The 19284-nt window shown below is 35.3% G+C and overlaps 1 protein-coding gene across 1 annotated transcript in view; it reads left to right on the top strand.

Annotated features, from left to right (window-relative positions):
• Positions 1–19284, top strand: part of PKHD1L1 (PKHD1 like 1) — a 160697-nt gene that overhangs the window by 95547 nt on the left and 45866 nt on the right. The window contains exons 51-61 of the mRNA XM_023518204.1: positions 2331–2482; positions 3443–3602; positions 4248–4419; positions 8273–8361; positions 8721–8869; positions 10270–10399; positions 11875–11993; positions 13832–13961; positions 15364–15537; positions 17536–17639; positions 18402–18531. Of these exons, the coding sequence (XP_023373972.1) occupies positions 2331–2482; positions 3443–3602; positions 4248–4419; positions 8273–8361; positions 8721–8869; positions 10270–10399; positions 11875–11993; positions 13832–13961; positions 15364–15537; positions 17536–17639; positions 18402–18531 (1509 nt within the window). The remainder of the gene's footprint in view (positions 1–2330; positions 2483–3442; positions 3603–4247; positions 4420–8272; positions 8362–8720; positions 8870–10269; positions 10400–11874; positions 11994–13831; positions 13962–15363; positions 15538–17535; positions 17640–18401; positions 18532–19284) is intronic.

The raw sequence follows: 19284 nt of genomic DNA, 5'->3' as shown, positions 1-19284 counted from the left end.
AAAAAAAAAAAAAAAAAAAATTATCAGATTCAAAGAGCTTACATCTCAGTCAAAGATGCTTGAAACCAATGTACTTGAAATGAGTGCAGCTGAAAAAAAAATTAGGAAAAACCACAAAGAAAAATGAAAATTAATTTTACTAATTTTAAATGTCAGGCTAAAGAATAATTGTATTCTGTAGAAAACCACGGTGCCAAAAATGGGAATGGATTCTGGAGGTTTTAGATGATTTTAGTCAGCTTTTGTATAAATTAACTATGTTTTACAACAGACTAATCCCAAACTGAATAGCTTAAGTCTACAATTATTTATCTGTATTCACGTGGCTGAGTGCTGGGCTGGTTGATCTAGGCTGGGCTCAGCTGGGAGGCTCTTCTTCAAGGTGAAGATCTGATGGGCTTTGTTTCTTGCCATGGTTCAAGCTCAGCTGGCTCCTCTTGTGCTCATTCCGGGTCTCAGGTGCAGGGAGAGCAGCCACCTCAGGGAGGCTCTTCTTGTGATAGGAGAGGCTCAAGACGTCAAGCGTCACTAAGCAAGCACTTTTCAAGCCTTTCCTAGTGTCAGTTCTGCTGATGTCCAATGGAGCAAAAGAAATGCCCCATATCAACAGAGCAGGGAAGTTTACTTTGCTCTCAAGGAGGGGAGAGGAGTGGATATTTTCTGAAGAATAATCCATATAATCACAGTTCTTCTCATACTTCCCAGGGCTTTTAGTAGTATAAGTTTTTCCTGCCTCTGCTCATGGACCTTTGAGAACTAATACTAGCTCATAAAGCTTGGGAATTAATGGATTTTTCCCCTTGATATTGGAGAAAATGAATAATGCTTTATTTATATATTTTTTAGTTTGCTTTATTTATTTTTTATTTTTTATTAAATCTTAAACACATAGATCATGTATACATTAATGCATTTATGGAGTACAATGTGCTGATTTCATTTATAATTAGGAACACTTACATCACACTGGTTAATACATACCTCATCTCATTTACTTAATCCTTGTGTTAAGACGTTTATACTCTATACTAATAGATCCAACATGTACCCTTGCCCTGTGCACTATAGGTGTGATCCCACCATAGCTTCTTCCTCCTAAATTCTAAGGTAAGAGGCCACTAATTTAACATAAAACTAAAGCAGGATGAAAAGTGGATGGGAAGGTAGAGAAAAAAATAGGAGCAATCAATCAAAGACCTTTTCTTTATGGGATAAGAGACCTTTTCAAATATTCTACTAGAGTTTTCAGGCACTTTCTCCTGGTCAAAGCATTACTAAATTATATGGTTTTTCCCTTAACAAGTAGTTCAGCTTGGGGTTATTCATACTCAAAGTGTGTATATCTTGGCCAATGTTAAGTGATAGGTCTAGTCATAGCCCCATTCATTAAGCATTCTAAATCAAAACTTCATTAAAGTCAAATAAAATTACTTAATATTAAAAATTAGTATTTGTTATACAGATTTTAATTATCTCAACAGATGTAGGAGATGCTAATAAAGAATCAGAGCTTATGTTTGTATACACGGTAAATCATGGATTATGAAGAATAATTAAAAGAATTAAAATGGAATTATGTTTAGACCAATGAGATTTGAAAAATTGTATTTCAATTTGCACTTTGTCTCAGTAGTCACAATCATCATCATGTTTTAAGTGTATCATTCCCTAAGGAATAAAGGCTCTGTCTCAATTCAAAACTGTAAGTGGGAAAGCATTTTACATTCCAGTTAAATGTAATACGAAACATTTGAAGTCTTTAGTTTTTTTTTTTTTTTTTTATTAAATCATAGCTATGTACATTAATGCAATCATGGGGTACAGTGTGCTGGTTTTACATACAATTTGAAATGCTTTCATCAAACTGGTCAACATAGCCTTCACGGCATTTTCTTAGTTATTGTGTTAAGGCATTTATATTCTACACCTAGTAAATTTCACATGTACCCTTATAAGATGCGCCATAGTTGTGGCCCCACCAATTAGTCTCCCTTCACCCTTTCTCCCCCTCCCTTCCCCTTCATCTCCCCTTTCCCCTTCTTCTTGGGCTATAATTGGGTTATAGCTTTCATAAGAAAGCTATAAATTGTTTTCATACTAAGACTGAGTACATTGGATACTTTTTCTTCCATTCTTGAGATACTTTGCTAAGAAGAATATGTTCCAGCTCCATCCATGTAAACATATAGAACATAAGTAATACAATGCTATACTGACCTCTTTAGAGATTTCTATGGACTAGACCAATATTTTACATTTCACTTGTTTATAAAAGGAGGAGTATTCTAGAGGCAGAGTTTGCTATGGTTTGCTCATTTTATGTTCTGTAGGCACAAGCGTTGTTCCCTTTCAGAAGAAACGACTGACTCATACGTCTGGCTGGATGGCTCTGATTCCAAGCGCCAATCACATCAACTGGTATTTTAAGGGTGTGGATCACATAACAAATATATCATATACATCAACATTTTATGGATTTAAGGTAAACAAAGAGCCATCAAATCCATCTTCAAGTAGTTTTTAATAATTGCGTATCACTCAAACCCAGCCTACCCTCTCATACTCATACCCATTTTATGCCTAGAGGGCCCTTGCCTCACAAATCAACCTGGTAAGTTCTGCATGTTCTCCATGACCCATTTTAAATATAATAAGTAAACCCCAAACAGCCCCTGTTTAGAATTTGAAGTAAGCAATTTTCTGCCATATTCCCATAGTATGAAGCTTGTATCCCTGTTATTATCACCGTGGTGATAACTTACATTAATTGAGTGTTTAAGATGTCTCAGGCACCAGTATAGGGCTTTCTTGTTTGTATAAGGAAATGTATCAAACCCACAGAGAATTATTAAAAAACACACACACACATCAACACCTGTATGCCTGCCACCATTCTATGAACATTTAATTTCTATGTTTTAAAAGAAATCATAGTAGATAAAGTAGAAGCCCCCTGTATAATTTACTCTGATCTCATTCCTTGCTCTCTACTTGTGACAATAACCAATATTTTGAACTGTTTCTCTCTGTAGATGTTATTCTACATACAGTACATATTTGCATGGCATATTTTAAATGTTTTCAAACATTATAGAATATATTCACCACCATTTCATCTGTCAATTGAAGAAAGAAATAAAAGATTCTCTAAATACGTACTCTACACGCACCCACACATACATGCCTAAGTGTATACACATACACACACAGAGGAAAGAATAGAGGATCCTTTCACTGCAGCAGTGATAAAGCCAGCATTATTGCCACAGCTATGTAACATGTTAATAAGTAAAATATAAATGCAGGATAAAAAACAAAATAAAAACAGAACTTTGAAGTCTTAATGTAATACAGGGGCTAATTGTGTGTAATGAAAATTAATGTATGTTATGCAGTCTGTTAAGATATAAAATAAGCCACATTTTTCTGTAAACTTTTCTAGGAAGAAGACTATGTAATTATATCACATAACTTCACTCAAAATCCTGATATGTTTAATGTTATTGATATGAGGAATGGTTCTTCAAATCCATTAAACTGGAATACTAGCAAGAACGGAGACTGGCACCTTGAAGCAAACACTAGTACTCTGTATTACTTGGGTGTGTAGCTGGGAGGCAGAAGTGATGTGTGTATGTGTGCGTGTGTGTGCACAGCGTGTATGTGTATGTATGCTCGTACATATGTATTTAGAGATTATGTAATGCTTTGTCCAAGGGACAAGAAAAATTGCTGCATGTACAAATGTGTTTGTACATACCTGCTGCATGGTATACAGCAGGAGTTAATAATTGTTTGTTGCATAAAAGGACTGGGGACTAAATTTAGACTAGAAAACACCTTGAGTTGGAAAAAAGCTTACATTTTATGTTTGACAATAGCACAAACATATTTACACATGATCCCAGTAGTTTTATTTTACCTTATTAGGAAAAATGAGTATAAGGAGAGCTGGCCTATATTCATATATTTTGTTTCCATTTTATTATTTAATTATTTCAAAAAGTGGAAATATTTAAAAATAAAATTCAATTAAATTCTTAAGCGTTCATTTGTGTCAAGATCTTTTGACTGTGAGCTGCTTAATAAAATGCACATTTTATCAGGATTTCTCTATAGTTATTCCATACATTTGAATTATTCCAAGTTACATACGTAAAGGATACTTTCTAAACTGCCATGATTTTATTTACATTCAAATACTTTGATCATCATGTTAATTTAAACCATTTTTGTTTCACTTTCAGTGTCGGGAAAGAATGACCTTCCTGAGAGTCAGCCCCCTTCTGGGACCCTGGATCCCCACATGAAAGATGTTACTATTAATTTTCAAGCTTACTGTTGCATTCTCCAGGATTGCTTTCCTGTGCATCCGCCGTCAAGACAACCAATTCCTAGGAAGAGACCGGCCACATATAAGTATGTAATAAGTATGTAGGCCTCTTATAATTAATATCTTTCAGTGTCTCTTGACATAGTCCTTTTCATGTGCTAGGGGTGAGATAATGCCTCCCTTCTGCACAGAGCTTTGTAGATTACACAGTACTTTCACACTCATTGCTGTCCTTGAGTCTCACAACCACCCTAATTAAAAAATGGAAAAATCTTACACAAATGATGCATGAGCATTACTGGTAACCTCATGCTTGCAGAACACATGATTTGGATTTTAGACCTGGCCCAACTCCCTTATTGTGTAGGTCACAGAGCTGAAGCCCAGTGACCATAAATGTGACCTGAGATCACAGGACTTAGTGATTGTTCATCCAGCACAGTGCTAGAAACTGAGTCTCCTTGTTAGTCCATTGCATTCTTAGCAGATGGTGTCTCTAGAATAACCATCATGGTCAAATCTCATAGTAGAACTTATTTAATTTTATTTCAAATATTCGATGTCTTAAATATATTTTAATTCTTCTGGTTAAAAAAATGTATCTATCTTTGTAACTTATATAGCTCTTTGCCTTTATTTCTCATGTGAAACATCACTTTCTACTTTATCATAGCAATTACATACATGATGATGTTAGCATATTTTGCTACTAAACTTTAAGACTCTTAAAGGGATGATCTTGATTTGGTGTATATTTGCATCCCTAATGGTTAATTAATGATGGCAAAAACAATAGTGATGACAAAAAGTAATATTTAGTGGACACTTAATATCCCACCATTGTGTATCAAGTATAACTCAATGATATTTATTAGACGAATTACATCTCAAAATATATAGATACTGCAGTGACTATTATATAAAAAAGAAATAATAAAAATTGTTTATATATTCTTTAAACCATTAAAATTTTTTATCAAGTACTTGCTATGTGCCAGGCACTGGGGATTCACTTATGAACAGCATCGATGCGATCCCTGACCTCATGACACTTGCATTTCATCCAAAGTGACAGACAACAAGACAAGCCAATAACAGACAGAAAAGTAAACAGAAAATAAAGTACACAAGTGTGACTTATGAGAAATGTTATAAAGGGAATGGAAATGAAGGTCTTTATGCAGAGAATGATGTAGCAGTGACGGCCTTAGGTGAGTGGTTAGGAACACTCACCCAGAGGAGGGATCTCTCCAGCTGTGACCCAAAGGACAAGGAAGAGCTTTCCCTGAGAAGGATGGGAAGGAACATTCCAGGTCAGGGAGCAACTTCTGCAAAGGCCCTGAGAAAAACATGGCTGGGCCCTCCTGAGCAGGGGGATCCTGGAGGTGGTATTGGAAACAGACTATTTAGGTCATGCAGGCAGGTCTGAGAAAGATGGGAAACCTTTGAATGATTTCAAGCTGAGAAGTAACATACTCGAAATTACATTCCAAAAATACCATATTTGCTAATCTTCAGGGTTTCTATCACAGAGGAGAAAGCTGGAGAAGGCTTAGAGACCTTTATAAGACATAGGAACCATCAAGGTCACTGAATCAAAAGGCCTTATATATTCTAAGTAGATATAATTATTAAATATTTAATTAGCATTGATTATGATTAGCATCCTAGATTTAGATTGGTATAGGCCAGACTGTGGTAAAGGCACATGATGATGTGCTACGTGGATGTATCATAGTACAGTTTTGCTTTTCCCCCACAGTATGAATTCTTTTCACTGGAAATAGCCGCGATTGGATTGATTATTCTGTATCATTCAGATGCTATTAGCAAAAACAAACAACTGGGACCTCCAGATTAATATAAATCTTTTTTTTTTTTTTTTTTTTTTTTGAGACAGAGCCTCAAGCCATCCCCCTGGGTAGAGTGCCGTGGCATCACAGCTCACAGCAACCTCCAACTCCTGGGCTCAAGCGAGTCTCCTGCCTCCGCCTCCCAAGTAGCTGGGACCACAGGCGCCCACCACAATGCCTGGCTATTTTTTGGTTGCAGCCGTCATTGTTGTTTTGGCGGGTCCGGGCTGGGGATTCGAACCCGCCACCTTAGGTGTATGTGGCTGGCGCCCTAGCCGGTTGAGCCACAGGCGCCGAGCCTATAAATCTTAACCTATGCAACTCAAATGCTCTGTTTAGGGACTGGGCTGCAAATGAGAGTCACACGTGTGCTGATAGTGATCGTGCTGGTGAAGATAAGTATGGAGGACTAGCACGTATTAATCTTGAGAAGAGGTAGATAAAAGCAGTCTTGAATATGTACCAAGCTGATTCGATCATTTCACCCGATAGATACAACCCTTTAAAAAAACCTTCATGAACATTTTTTTGAATCTAAATAACCCCTTAACCACTCACTAATTTTTGAAACCCATTAAGACAATTTGTTTTCCTTTAGGGATGGGGTCTCATACTGTCACTGAGGCTGAAGTACAGTGGCTCCATCATAGTTCTCCGTAACCTTGAACCCCTCAAGCAATCCCTTCACTTCAGCCTCCTGTGTAGCTGGAACTAAGCGTGCAGCACCATGTCTAGCTAAATTTTCCCTTTTTGACTATTTTTTAAAGACTACTACAGGCATTTTGGTTGTATAAATTACTTTTGTACAGTTTGAGTCAAAGTTATCTAAGTGTACCCATCCCCCAGATAGTGTGCATGGCACGTGCTGGGTGTGAATTTACCCATTTCCTCCTCCTCCCTCCCACCTGCTTGAATTTTCAATGAGTGGAACTGGAGATCATTCTGCTAAGTGAAGTATTACAAGAATGGACAAACACACGCTGCATGTACTCACTATTAAATTGGATCTAATCAACATTTATGTGCATATATGGAAATACTTTCTTTTTACTTTTAGAGACAGGGTCTCCCTAATGTTACCCAGGGTAGTCTTGACCTTCTGCCCTCAAGCAGTCCTCCCACCTCAGCCTCCCCAGTAGCTGGGATTACAGAAACAAACCACCATGCCTGGTTCCAAGACAAACTTTTTAAAGAGGAATTTTGATTGACAGATTTCTTAGTAATGCAGCATAATCATATAAATAGTTAATAAAAATATTCGTATCATGAAATACTAATACAGATACAGGGTTAATATCATAGAATTTTTTTGTTAGTAGAATTTTAATTTTTTTTCATTAGGTCAAGAGAGTTACGTCTGATTATGAACATTTTCTAATAGGGAAATACCATCAACTTTATAATATTCTTTTTTTTTAACTTTATAATATTATTTACAATTTCAATTAAGAGGTAGTTTCTAGGAGGCAAGCATAATGATGAAAAGTAGAGACTGCCCTTCAAGTGTTCTTTCCGTATTTATTCCAATGTAACACAGCCCTCAATGTGGATACAGAACCACCACCCTCACCCCAGACCAGCAGGGCCTTAACCTCACTGAATCATCCTCACCATAAATTCCAAGACCACCATTCTTCCTGCCCCTCCCTTCCCAGAGTCTGTCCAGTCATATCATTCACCACCTTTCCTCATGAAATAGCACCACGTGCCAAGGGGCTTTTAAATAGACAAGGCATGCTTTTTCTTTTAACTTCTCCACCATGCAAAATCTTATGAGAAAATTGAGTAATTTACATGTTATTCAAAAATAAGGTATATATCACAGCAAGTAGATTTAATTGGACAAAAAGTGATTCAAACTGTGGATGGAAAAGAAATTTCCTTCAAAGGAAAAAAAAATGTAGTTTGTGTGCGTTGAGTAGTTTACTAACAGCACAGACTAGCTTGTCTATTTAGTAAAATCATAAACTATCTAATTTGTATTCTGTCAACTCTAAAACATCTAATATAATGCTGCACCCTAAGGAGGTCGTCATTAACTACATAGATATAATGATTTACGGAAGTATTTCTCTTCTTTTTTCAGTTTATGGTCAAATGATTCTTTCTGGCAATCATCTCGAGAAAATAATTATACGGTACCCCACCCAGGAGCAAATGTGATTATTCCTGAAGGTAAATACATAAACACAAATGAGTAAAATGCATGACTTTATTTAACTGCATATAACTTCTATGGCAGGGAAGATGTCACAGTAGTTAGGTTTCTATCTTTCTGTGGCACACCTTGATAAAAAAGCAAATGTGAACAAATGGGCCCTTGGTATTTGCCCTGGATGCTGAACCTGGCCTTCTGGGGTTTATGTGAGTTTAAACCAGACTATTAACAATAGCAGAATTTCTGGAAGACATGGGCATCAATCTTTGTGGAAAGATGGGCCATAAACTTCAAAACCAGGACTCATTGATAAGCCATCCATGTTTGTTATAGATTGTACTCTATGGATTATATTTCTTGAAGTATTGTTTTATAGGAACGTGGATTGTAGCTGACACAGAGATGCCACCCATGGAAAGGCTCATTATTTGGGGGGTTCTAGAACTGGAAGATAAGTATCATGTAGGAGCTGCAGCCACTTCTCCCAGAAAAGTTGTTTTGAATGCTACATATATATCGCTGCAGGTAAGAGTAAGGGTCTTGTCGTTGAAATCCTTATTCATCAAATTCTAAAATGTAAATTTACTGAAAAACTACTGAGCACATTCAGTTGGTGTGAATAAAAGTCCAGCTGGCTTTAAGCCCATGAAATGCAGGTCCCGTGTACATCCAATACACAGGGTGGCCATGAAGTTCGTGTGTGATTTAACTAGTTACAATCATTTAAATTGCATACGAACTTTATGGCCGCCCTGTACTTCTGCTCTCCATTAAACAGTGGAGACTAAACATTTCTTAGGAGTAATTGTCACGGTATTCTGGAGTGTGAGGTCTACCCAGTTTCCATTCTACACAGAATATTTGCGCCATTATTAGATAAGGCTATACTAACCACTTGCTCCAACAAAGAATCAATCCCCAGGAGTTATAGAAAAAACTTAAAAATTTAGTCTTTTTTTTAGAAAAGAGTTTTTCTTAAAACAAATTGACATAGATGAAATTACGGAAACAAGAGAAGACTAATCAAGAAGTTGCAATTATTTGAAACAATCACCACATTCTCTTGTAAACCTCAGATGGTCTTGAACATGTAACAGCTTTCTCAGTTTAACTGAAATGGTCCTGTCAGTCTTATAATAGGGCACGTGACAAAGGACGGCCTAACCAAAAAGCTATTAGGGTGTTAAAAAAAAAAAAAGAAAGAAAGAAAGCTTTTAGGCACCATTAAAAATAAAAATGTTTAGTACTGGTAGCTTTTCTTTGAGGAAAGAAACAAAGTCCAGAAAACTGGCTTTAATGGTTTAAAAGTGCATTAGACTCTGATGTATGGCTCTGAGATCAATTAAAGATGCTGTTGCATCTTTACCTCATTGTTTTTTTCAGTTGGGTAACCTTGGGTAAGTTATTTGACCTCTTTTAGCATCAATATTCTCACTTGTGAAATAAGAATAATAATACCAATTCATGGCTTTAATGAATTGAAGCCTTATGCATGATGCCTGACAGAGAATCATCAAGCATTTAAGGAAGCTTCTATTATTAACAACGATAGCTAAGAAGTGGCATAGTTTGGGTGTGAGTGTGAAGAGTGTATTTTGTATGTGGCATATTACATTCAAATAGTTGTATCTGATCAAACATCTCTACTTTAGTTTTAAGAGATCTCGGTTTTAGGTCCAGTTCTGATAGTAAATAGGTATTATATTTGAATTTGGAAAAATAATTTCAACTACCTATCTCAAAGAAAGTGGGTTAAATTAAAGTTACTCTCAGTTACAATACTGTTCTTTATGTAGCAAAACTCATTCCTTTTTACTAGGGGAGGCTATCCTAGTAAAAAGGTGACTTCTTAACCCCCCTTTTTATGAGGGATTTACTTTTTCTGCTCAATTTTTAAGTATTAATGATTTTCTGTTTCCCTGTAGGGAGGTAGGTTAATCGGTGGCTGGGAAGATGACCCTTTTAAAGGAGAACTCAACATTGTTCTTAGAGGAAATCATTCTACCCCAGAATGGGCTCTTCCAGAAGGACCAAATCAAGGGGCCAAAGTCTTGGGTACGTGTCTCCAGATACGGAAAGTGTCATCTCAGTTTCGAGAATCCACTTCAAAATATACATCACTAAAGTATGAATCAGATCATGATGTTAAGGTATCAGTAGCTTTACAGACTGTTGAGTATAATAAAGGGTTGTATAAAAGTAGCAGGAATGTTAAAAAAATAAATAAATTATATCTCATTGCACCAGATAAAAATTGATAATGAATGTGTTCGTTTTAAACCAAAATGGAACTTATTACAAAACTAATATTAACAGATCTCTCTATCTGTGTGTTATTTCTTTGGTCTGGTTTTCTTCGTAATCTTCCCTTTATGTAAATAATAATACTTCTCATATTTTAGTGCTTTCTTCTTTAAAGATAACTTCCCTGCACATTATTCCATTTACAGTATTAATAAATGATCTGTGGATCGCTTGACTCTGCTATCAATTATTCAATCACAACAGTGGCTGAGGTTTAATTTCCCAGCTGCGTCGGTACATTGTGCATATTCCTATTTGAGCCTAGAACGCAAACACCCAGAAAGAGTTTAATTTGGTCACAACGGACAACTGCTCATGTGAATACTACTACATATTTATCTAGGAGACACATATAAACATGTGCTACAATTGCCCCACTGTTCTTTCTAAAACTGACACTCAGTAAATAAGGGACAAAAAAAAAAAAATGGCTCAAGTTTGAATTAGCTCACCATAGACAAATTTCCTGAGGCAATTCAATCTTAAAAGAAAATATATATATATACACACACACACTCAGAAAATGCATATATACCTACATATATACACATCGTTTATGTGTTTGTTTTTTATTTCAAAAGTCACACTTCCAACAACACGGAACACCATCCAGAAAATATTAGAAATATACATCTTTTCAATTTTGTCTTCCTTGGGGAAACTAGCATGAGATAACAAACAATTTTTATGTCTCCTTATGTTCTTTATTTATGACTATGTTCATATTAGATATACTGATTTGTAGTGGTCATATTGCTCCTTTGATAAAAATATGATAAAACTTATTATGTTATCATGCAATTTTCTTTTCTCAGCTAACATATTATGCACATTTTTCTAGATCAAAACTCATAGATAAGACTCTTGTTTTTCAGAGGAGTATTACCCCACTGCATGTGAATTAATATAATGAAATTTATTCCATCCTTTTGCTATTGATGTATGTTTAGATAGTCCAATTTTCTAATATTTCCAAATATTGCTGTGGTAGCCATCCATGTACCTTTCCATTCTGTTTTAATTTCCAGGCACCAGGTTCCTAGAAGTAGGTCAGAGGGTTCAAGTCTTCTTACACGTAATCTCTGAACAGATAACCCCAACTCATTCTGTTTATTTTCAAACATTCGCTCACTTACTAAAATACGTCAATTAACAGTTTCATTTTACAACAGACCCTCCCTCAGTGCCATGGGGTGAATTGACAGGAATGTGTTTTTCTCCTTCAGGGGTGTTTGGTGAGCTGGATCTTCATGGAATTCCACATTCAATATATAAAACTAAACTATCAGAAACTGCAGAGGCAGGTTCCAAAGTGCTCTCTCTGACGGATGCTGTGGATTGGCAGGTAGAGAAAATACATGATGCCAGAAAATGAATATACACAGTGCGTCACCTAACAAAGATTTCTTTCCTATTCTCATAGACACTTATTTTCTCCTGTGATTAACTAGAGGAGAGATTTGTATTTTACGATCAATCCCTTTGCAAAGGCTGACCTGACTGCAGGCATTTAAAAATCGTGGAATACAGAAAGAACCTTATATATAGTATTAGTCAAAAAAGAAAATTATAAAAATTCTAGGTTAAAAATATTTCTCATCATTTCTTTCAAAACAGAAAACGGAATTATTTTAAATACATTTTATTGTTTCTTTGTTTACCTCTTCATTTATAATTTGTGATTTTACATGTTAAGGTTTAGAAAGAAAAAAAATCCTGATGCCCAGTGATATCCAAATAATGCTTGTGTTAAATGAGAGATTTTGGTAAAATATAAATGGTGGCAATTCTCATCATCTTTTCCTTTACCATGTTCATAAATGATATGCAGGCCACAGAGTCCACCTGCTTTACAAATACTCTCTTATTTTTGCTTGTTCACTTTTATTTTTAGAATGAGCCGTGCAACAACAACAACAACAAAACAACCTATGAACATATCTCATTAAAATAAGTATTTCTCTTAGAAAGGCGTATTTATAGCTTCTGAAAATGTAGATTTAAGTACATCATGTATTTTTTTTTATTGTTTGGCATTCATTGAAAGTACAAGGAATTAGGTTGCACTGATTGCATTTGTTAGATAAAGTCCCTCTTAGAATTGTGTCCTGCCCCCCAAGAGGTGTGCCATACACCATAATGCCCTAGAATCAGAGAAATGCATAGATTCTGTTTCCAAGCTCTCAAATCTCAGCCAGTTCCCTTCTGGTGAGAATGAGCTTTAGGATTAGAACAAAGAGAGCCTCAGTCTGAGCAAATAATCGAAACATATGGGTTCGGCCTCAATGTAGTTTAAAACTGGTAACTAGAAGGAGGGTTTATGGGAAAATGATCTACTAATAATATATTCTTATGTGTGATAGGTTGGGTGTGATTACTTTTTAAAGAGAGTAATTAAGTGATTTCAGTATCCCTATTATTTTTCCAATTAACATTTTATGCCAATTATTTATCCAAGTAGTATTTAAACAAATGTCACATACTTTTCTAAGGCACTGGGGATTCAGTGGTGAAATATGTCCAAGCTATCATGGGACTTGCACTGGGACGGGAGATACAGCTGTTACATGAACAAATAAATTTATGTTAATCCCAGATTATAAGGCACATAATAAAGGAAATAAAACAGGTAGTGTATAGACACTTTCATGGTAAAAGGTGGCAGATAGCATGAATTAGGGTGTCCAGAAGGCCTTTCTTAAGGGAACATTTGAGCAGAGCTTAGTATACAGAAGTAAAGGACTTAGCCTTGTCCTAACTTTCCTCAGCCCTTTATAACAACTTTCAGGGATATGAAGTGATAATTGACTGTGGAAAAAAAAGAAAAACTTAAGGAAATTTTATTAAGTCCTAAATATTGTCCTAATCAGTTTTTAATAAAAATATGAGTATTCTTCCTTCAATTTCTTTGATTTTTAAAAATATGTGTATATATATATATTGCTGTGATTTTAACAAACTACTGAATTTAAATTAAGGAAATGCTGAAATAATTCAAAATTTAGAACTTTTAACATCAAACACAAGCATGTTTATTATTAGAGACCTAAATGTACCATTTTATTCTGATAATGGTGTGCTAGCTAGTCAGATAAGAATTAAATTGAATTTTTAAGAATGTTATTAATAAATATAAAACTATTTTTTAAAATGTTCCAAATTTGGCACTTGAATCTTTCTAAGGAGGGAGAAGAGATTGTGATAACAACCACAAGCTATGATTTCCACCAGTCAGAAACAAGGAGTATTGTTAAAATTCTGCATGATCACAAAATTCTCATTCTCAATGAGAGCCTTTCCTACACTCACCTTGGTAAGTGGCTGCCGTTTAACCAACTCAAAATATAACTCAAATGTCTTGAAAGAGTTCCTGTGAAGAATATTTTACAGAAGCATTACATTCAGATTGGCACTGACACCCAGGGGTGCTGCTATTTATGTGTTGGCTACCCATTGCCCCCTCTGTATCCAGCCTTTCATTCAGCAAAGACCTACTCCTATGACATTTTATAGGGTAAGGCTCCACACTTTGTGTCCTAGGCAAGCTTCTCGGTGATTCTTGTGCACACTGAAATGCGAGAATCCTTGATCCAAAAGCTTTATTCCATTTGTTCCAGGGACATTCTTCGCTGTTAGTGCCTTGAGATAAGCTACAGTAAAATGAGAGAACTATAATTCTCAGGGAGAAAAGAAATAAGCATCATCCAAAGATGACTGTTCTGTGTATAGGAGCAGGGCCTTCCCAGCACCCCAGCCTTCCCCCATCTGACAGGCTACCTCCATCTGAATCTCGGGAAGTGGGAGCGGACAGGACTGTGAAGTTAGAAAATCCTTCCAGATGCTTCTGATGCTCAAAGGAGCTCCTGCGGGATAGACTGGCAGACCTTTGATCTACATGAAAAAGGAGCTTAATAGAACTTTTTGAAGCACATGTGTCTGTAATTCTGTATCACCTAATTTTCTTTAAGTGAAAAAGAATTATTTTATCAGATAACCTTTCATCATAATTAGTTGTAAAAACAATCGGTTTTTGAGATATGATGTTACAGATTCTTTCATTTAGAATATTCAACATTTCTCCCTGACATACACCTGTTTGCCTTAAAGTTTTGAGTAAGATTTCTGGAAATGCCAGAGTGCAATTTAGGTTATGTGTTCACAAATAATTAAGATGTAAATACACAGACCGTTTTTGATACACTACTTCTGTTTAGAAAGAATTGCGGTTCACACGAAATATGCTTCAGGAAAAGGGAGCAAAAGAAGGTTTAAGTGTCAGGAGAAAAATTATCTGCGTCGCCCCTTCTTCTCGGGGCCTCAGGCAAATTCTTTTACTCATCTCCACTTCATTTCCTCATTTATTAAAATTACCATATGCTTCTCAATTTGCCGTGCAATTTTTTCACATGTAATTTGAAGCGATTGCAAACTACCCTCAAGTTTTTTTAAGCAATAACTTTTTAATTGCTGATTGCCATAATCTTTTTGGTATAAATAGAAGAAATATTCTCAATTTTATTTCAATTTGTAAATAAAAGAGTATCATAATATCGTTTGCTATTCATATATGCTCAAGCATGTAAATCTAATCAATCCATGCATCTTTGCAGATTTGGGGCATATTAGAAAGTTGTTTAGTCTATGAACTACAAAGAGAATAATAAAGACAAGTATTTCTCAGCCCGGGCAGTAACCTAGCTGTCCTTCTGTTGCAGCTGAAAGGTACCATGTCCTTGAAACAGGTCAGAGCTACGCGTTAGCAGCTGATGTTGGGATACTGAGTAGGAATGTCAAAATAGTTGGTGAAGATTACCCAGGTTGGTCCAAGGACTCTTTTGGTGCACGTGTTCTGGTTGGCTCTTTCACTGAAAATATGATAACATTTAAAGGTTGGTATAAATCTGACTTATTTTTCTAAATGAAACATAACATGGTCTCTTCCATTTTCAGTCAGTTCTTACCTAATTCTCACTTCTAAACAGGATTATGTAGAACAATAAATCTTTAGGAGCTATTATGTAGCCCAAGTAAATGTACCTTCCAAGTAAATTTCCTAAGATTTTTGCTGTTCATTTTATCCTTTTAAACAATAAGAGTTATCAAACGATGACCTTAGGTAACAGCTAAATCATCCTGTCACACAAACGGAAATGATCTTATAACAAGCACAACAGACCATCTGGTACCTTGGTCTTATTTTAAGAAACATTTCCATCATATACCAAAAATGGAGGAAGCGATATAGTAATTCCTTGTCATCAAATAATAGTTCACATTTCTCCAGCTCATTCAATTCCTTCCTTTCTTCTTTTACATTCTCTTTGTTCAAATCAGGATCTAAATAAGATCCACATTGCTGTTGGTTAGGAATTTTAAATTACTTTGATTCATTTCTCTTTCCTTCAAATTTATTTATGAAAGAGGTTGGTCATCTATAAGGTCAGACAATTAAATTTGCAAATTCCGACTAGAAAAAGTGCTACAAACCTCATTGCTGAATATCACCGCAATCACCAGATGGCCAAGGGCAGTAGTACCTTGAAGGTGACCTTGGTTATATTCAGCAGTAAGGTAAGTAGCATTTCTTCTAGGAGTTTGTGAACTGAGTTGGTGATTGCATGTCTGGAACGTAACTTGTTCTGGGTCTCTGTATTTCCCATGCATCAACAGTTTAAAGTTAGAACCTTGATCGGACTCAGGCTCAACTGTTAAGCAAGAATTCTCCATAACTGGTGTTGGATTTTTTCATCAGTAGCCACACAGTGTATGATTCTTTCTCCTCTTGTGATGTTAGCAGCAATTAATGATCATGTCCTGGAACTATTAAATCACAGAGGTTTAAAGTGGTGACATTGTAATTCTGCCATCCCTGCTCATCTGTAATCTGTGATGCCTCTACAAAGAGCAGCGGCCCCTAAACAACCATTTGACTATCTTGAAGGAAATTTCTTATAGGAAATGCAAGAAAAATGCTTGATTCTCTGCTTATATTGACTAATTTTACAAATAGTGAGCTGGTTCCCAAGGATCCTCCAAAGGTACCAAAGAGTTTTTATTTGTTTTATTTTATTAGGAGTACCATTATAAACTCATGGATTTAAACACATTTGATATGCTCAAATCCATTGTGACTCTTAATCTCGCTGGTACTCACAATGTTCTCTTTGGCCTGCAGAATCTTTTCATGTTGATGTCCATCATTTTAATGCGACTTCGTTTTTTTAAGCCCCTTCTCTTTTTGATATGGAAAGCACATCCTGCAATTTTCTTCTGAGACTGGGAATCCAAGTTATCCTGGCTTTTACTGGGAGATGACATTTGTATCCTATAATCAGTCCCAGGATTGATCGTTCATTCTTGCTTTGAACTATTTCTGTAGGTCCAGACTTATTCACATATTCCATTTCGTAACAGTTCTATTTTAGAAAATCTTCACATTGAGCAAACAGCTATACCACTATAACTTTTACCTAATGGCCATAATCTGCCAACAGAAATGTTAGGTAAATTAAATCTCATGCCTTCTTTATGTTACACATTCTTAAAGGGACAATGTTCCCCCCAACGAGGTCAAACTTGGTTCTTGGGGGGACAAAAAATTTTAAATATTACTCCTCCAAGAAGCCACTATACATTAACAGATATATGATAAACCTGTTATTAAAATGTTGTAGGGAGGGGAGGCCATTAGGAAAAAAACTGTCTAAAAAGATCCTTTGAAGGAAACAATGAAAAAAGATTTGAGAAATACTGCCTGTCTGGGTTAAAGAAGCAAATAAAAACTAATGAAGTTTTCATAAAAAAATAAACAATTTTATGTAGCTTTTCAAATATGTTTGATTTCAACTGCTGTAAGAAAAAAAAATTTAAATCTTCCTCTATTCCAGGAACTGCAAGAATAAGTAATGTGGAATTTTATCACAGCGGTCAAGAAGGCTTCAGGGACAGCACGGATCCAAGATATGCTGTAACGTTTCTTAACTTAGGACAGGTTTGTACTTTATTTTTAATTTTTACATATATGAAAAATGCCCGAAATCATTTTATCTTTATTTTATTTGACTTTACTAAATAGCCACATCTTACATAACTATAACTATAATCTAATATAAAAAACTTTCCTGCATATATTTCCCATTAACTTTTCAAACAGTTTCTGTTAAACAAAGTGAATATTGCTTAAATTTCCCACATGAAAAGCATGTCCATGTATCTATGCCTTTATTAAAAGTGAGAAAAGAAATATTCTGAGAGGGCTAGTGATTTGAGAAAAATGAGAGAAGCATATTTCTTAGTAGAAATTTAAAAAAAAAAAATTCTGTAGGTTTAAAGTTGAAACTTCAACCCGGCTTACTGACTGGTTCTTACAGACATTTGAATTGTAACTACCCCCTTGCTTAGAATATTATTTTTTGTAATAATAAAAACTTGACTTATCATATGGTAAACTATTTTGAAAAATAAGTTTATAGTTTTATAGGCCATAATAGAAATATAAATGCATAGAAAAGCACTTGATAATTTTTCATTAGCATTTAAAGTAAGCATATTTGTTTTATGTAATAATAAACACAAGATATATGGAAATTTCCCAGGATTAAAAGACTTACTGGACAACCATCTTCCTTTAAGTAAAAGTAAATGGAGTGTTGATCAAGGATCATTGACTGAAAATCACCCCCTTTAATTTTTTTTCTTTTAATATATTTTAGTTTTATTTTATAAGTGCTCACTGAATTCTCATGTTTTATAGATTCAAGAACACGGAGCATCTTACCTTCGAGGCTGTGCTTTTCACCATAGCTTCTCCCCAGCAATTGGTGTGTTTGGGACAGACGGGTTGGACATAGATGATAACATCATTCACTTTACAGTGGGGGAAGGTAAGATAATAATATTTTGATTCAAATCACATATCCATCTCAGGCAATCTTATCTGTAAACTCGAGAGTCATGCTGTCCAGTTGATCTTTCTGTGAAGATGGCAAAGGTTTATATTGTGCTACTTAATACAGTAATTACTAAAGCCACGTGTGGCTGTGGTAGTCAAGCACTTAAATTGTGGCTAGTGTGACTGAACAACTGAATTTTTAATTTAAATTGTAGTTGATTTATATTTGAATAACCACATGTGGCTATGTATGACTATCATATTGGACACTATTGCCCTAGAACTTGGAAGAATTACTAACAGATCATATTCTTTTGTGATTTATCTAATCACAAATTATTTAAATTATCACAACTTTTAGAATACCCTTAACATACATGTATCAACAATAGAGATTAACTTAAATAGACATCATTTTATAAAAAAATTATATGCAATTTTAGGTATGTTTTGTGTCTTTCATATCAGTATAAAGTATAACAAAAACTTTATTAATGTATATACAAAGCTACAGATAGATGTGTTTGTTGCAGTCTCAGGGAGAGCCTGTGAACCCACAGAATTAACTGGCACCCCAGAAGATCGCAGAGTTCACTGTCAGAGTTCAGAGGACTCCCTCTAAATTTTAAGAGGATCATTGGTTAGGCTCAAATTAGCAGGATGATTTCATAGAAAAAATGAAAGACGCCATCCATAGTATTCTTTGCAAATGTGCAAGTATTTGTATTTTCTTTATTTTTAATTT

Source organism: Otolemur garnettii, unplaced genomic scaffold, assembly GCF_000181295.1.
Source record: "Otolemur garnettii isolate 467f Iridium unplaced genomic scaffold, OtoGar3 scaffold00004, whole genome shotgun sequence".
Taxonomy (NCBI): domain Eukaryota; kingdom Metazoa; phylum Chordata; class Mammalia; order Primates; family Galagidae; genus Otolemur; species Otolemur garnettii.
The sequence above is the reverse complement of the archived record's forward strand: the minus strand, read 5'-3'. Positions and strand labels throughout refer to the sequence as shown.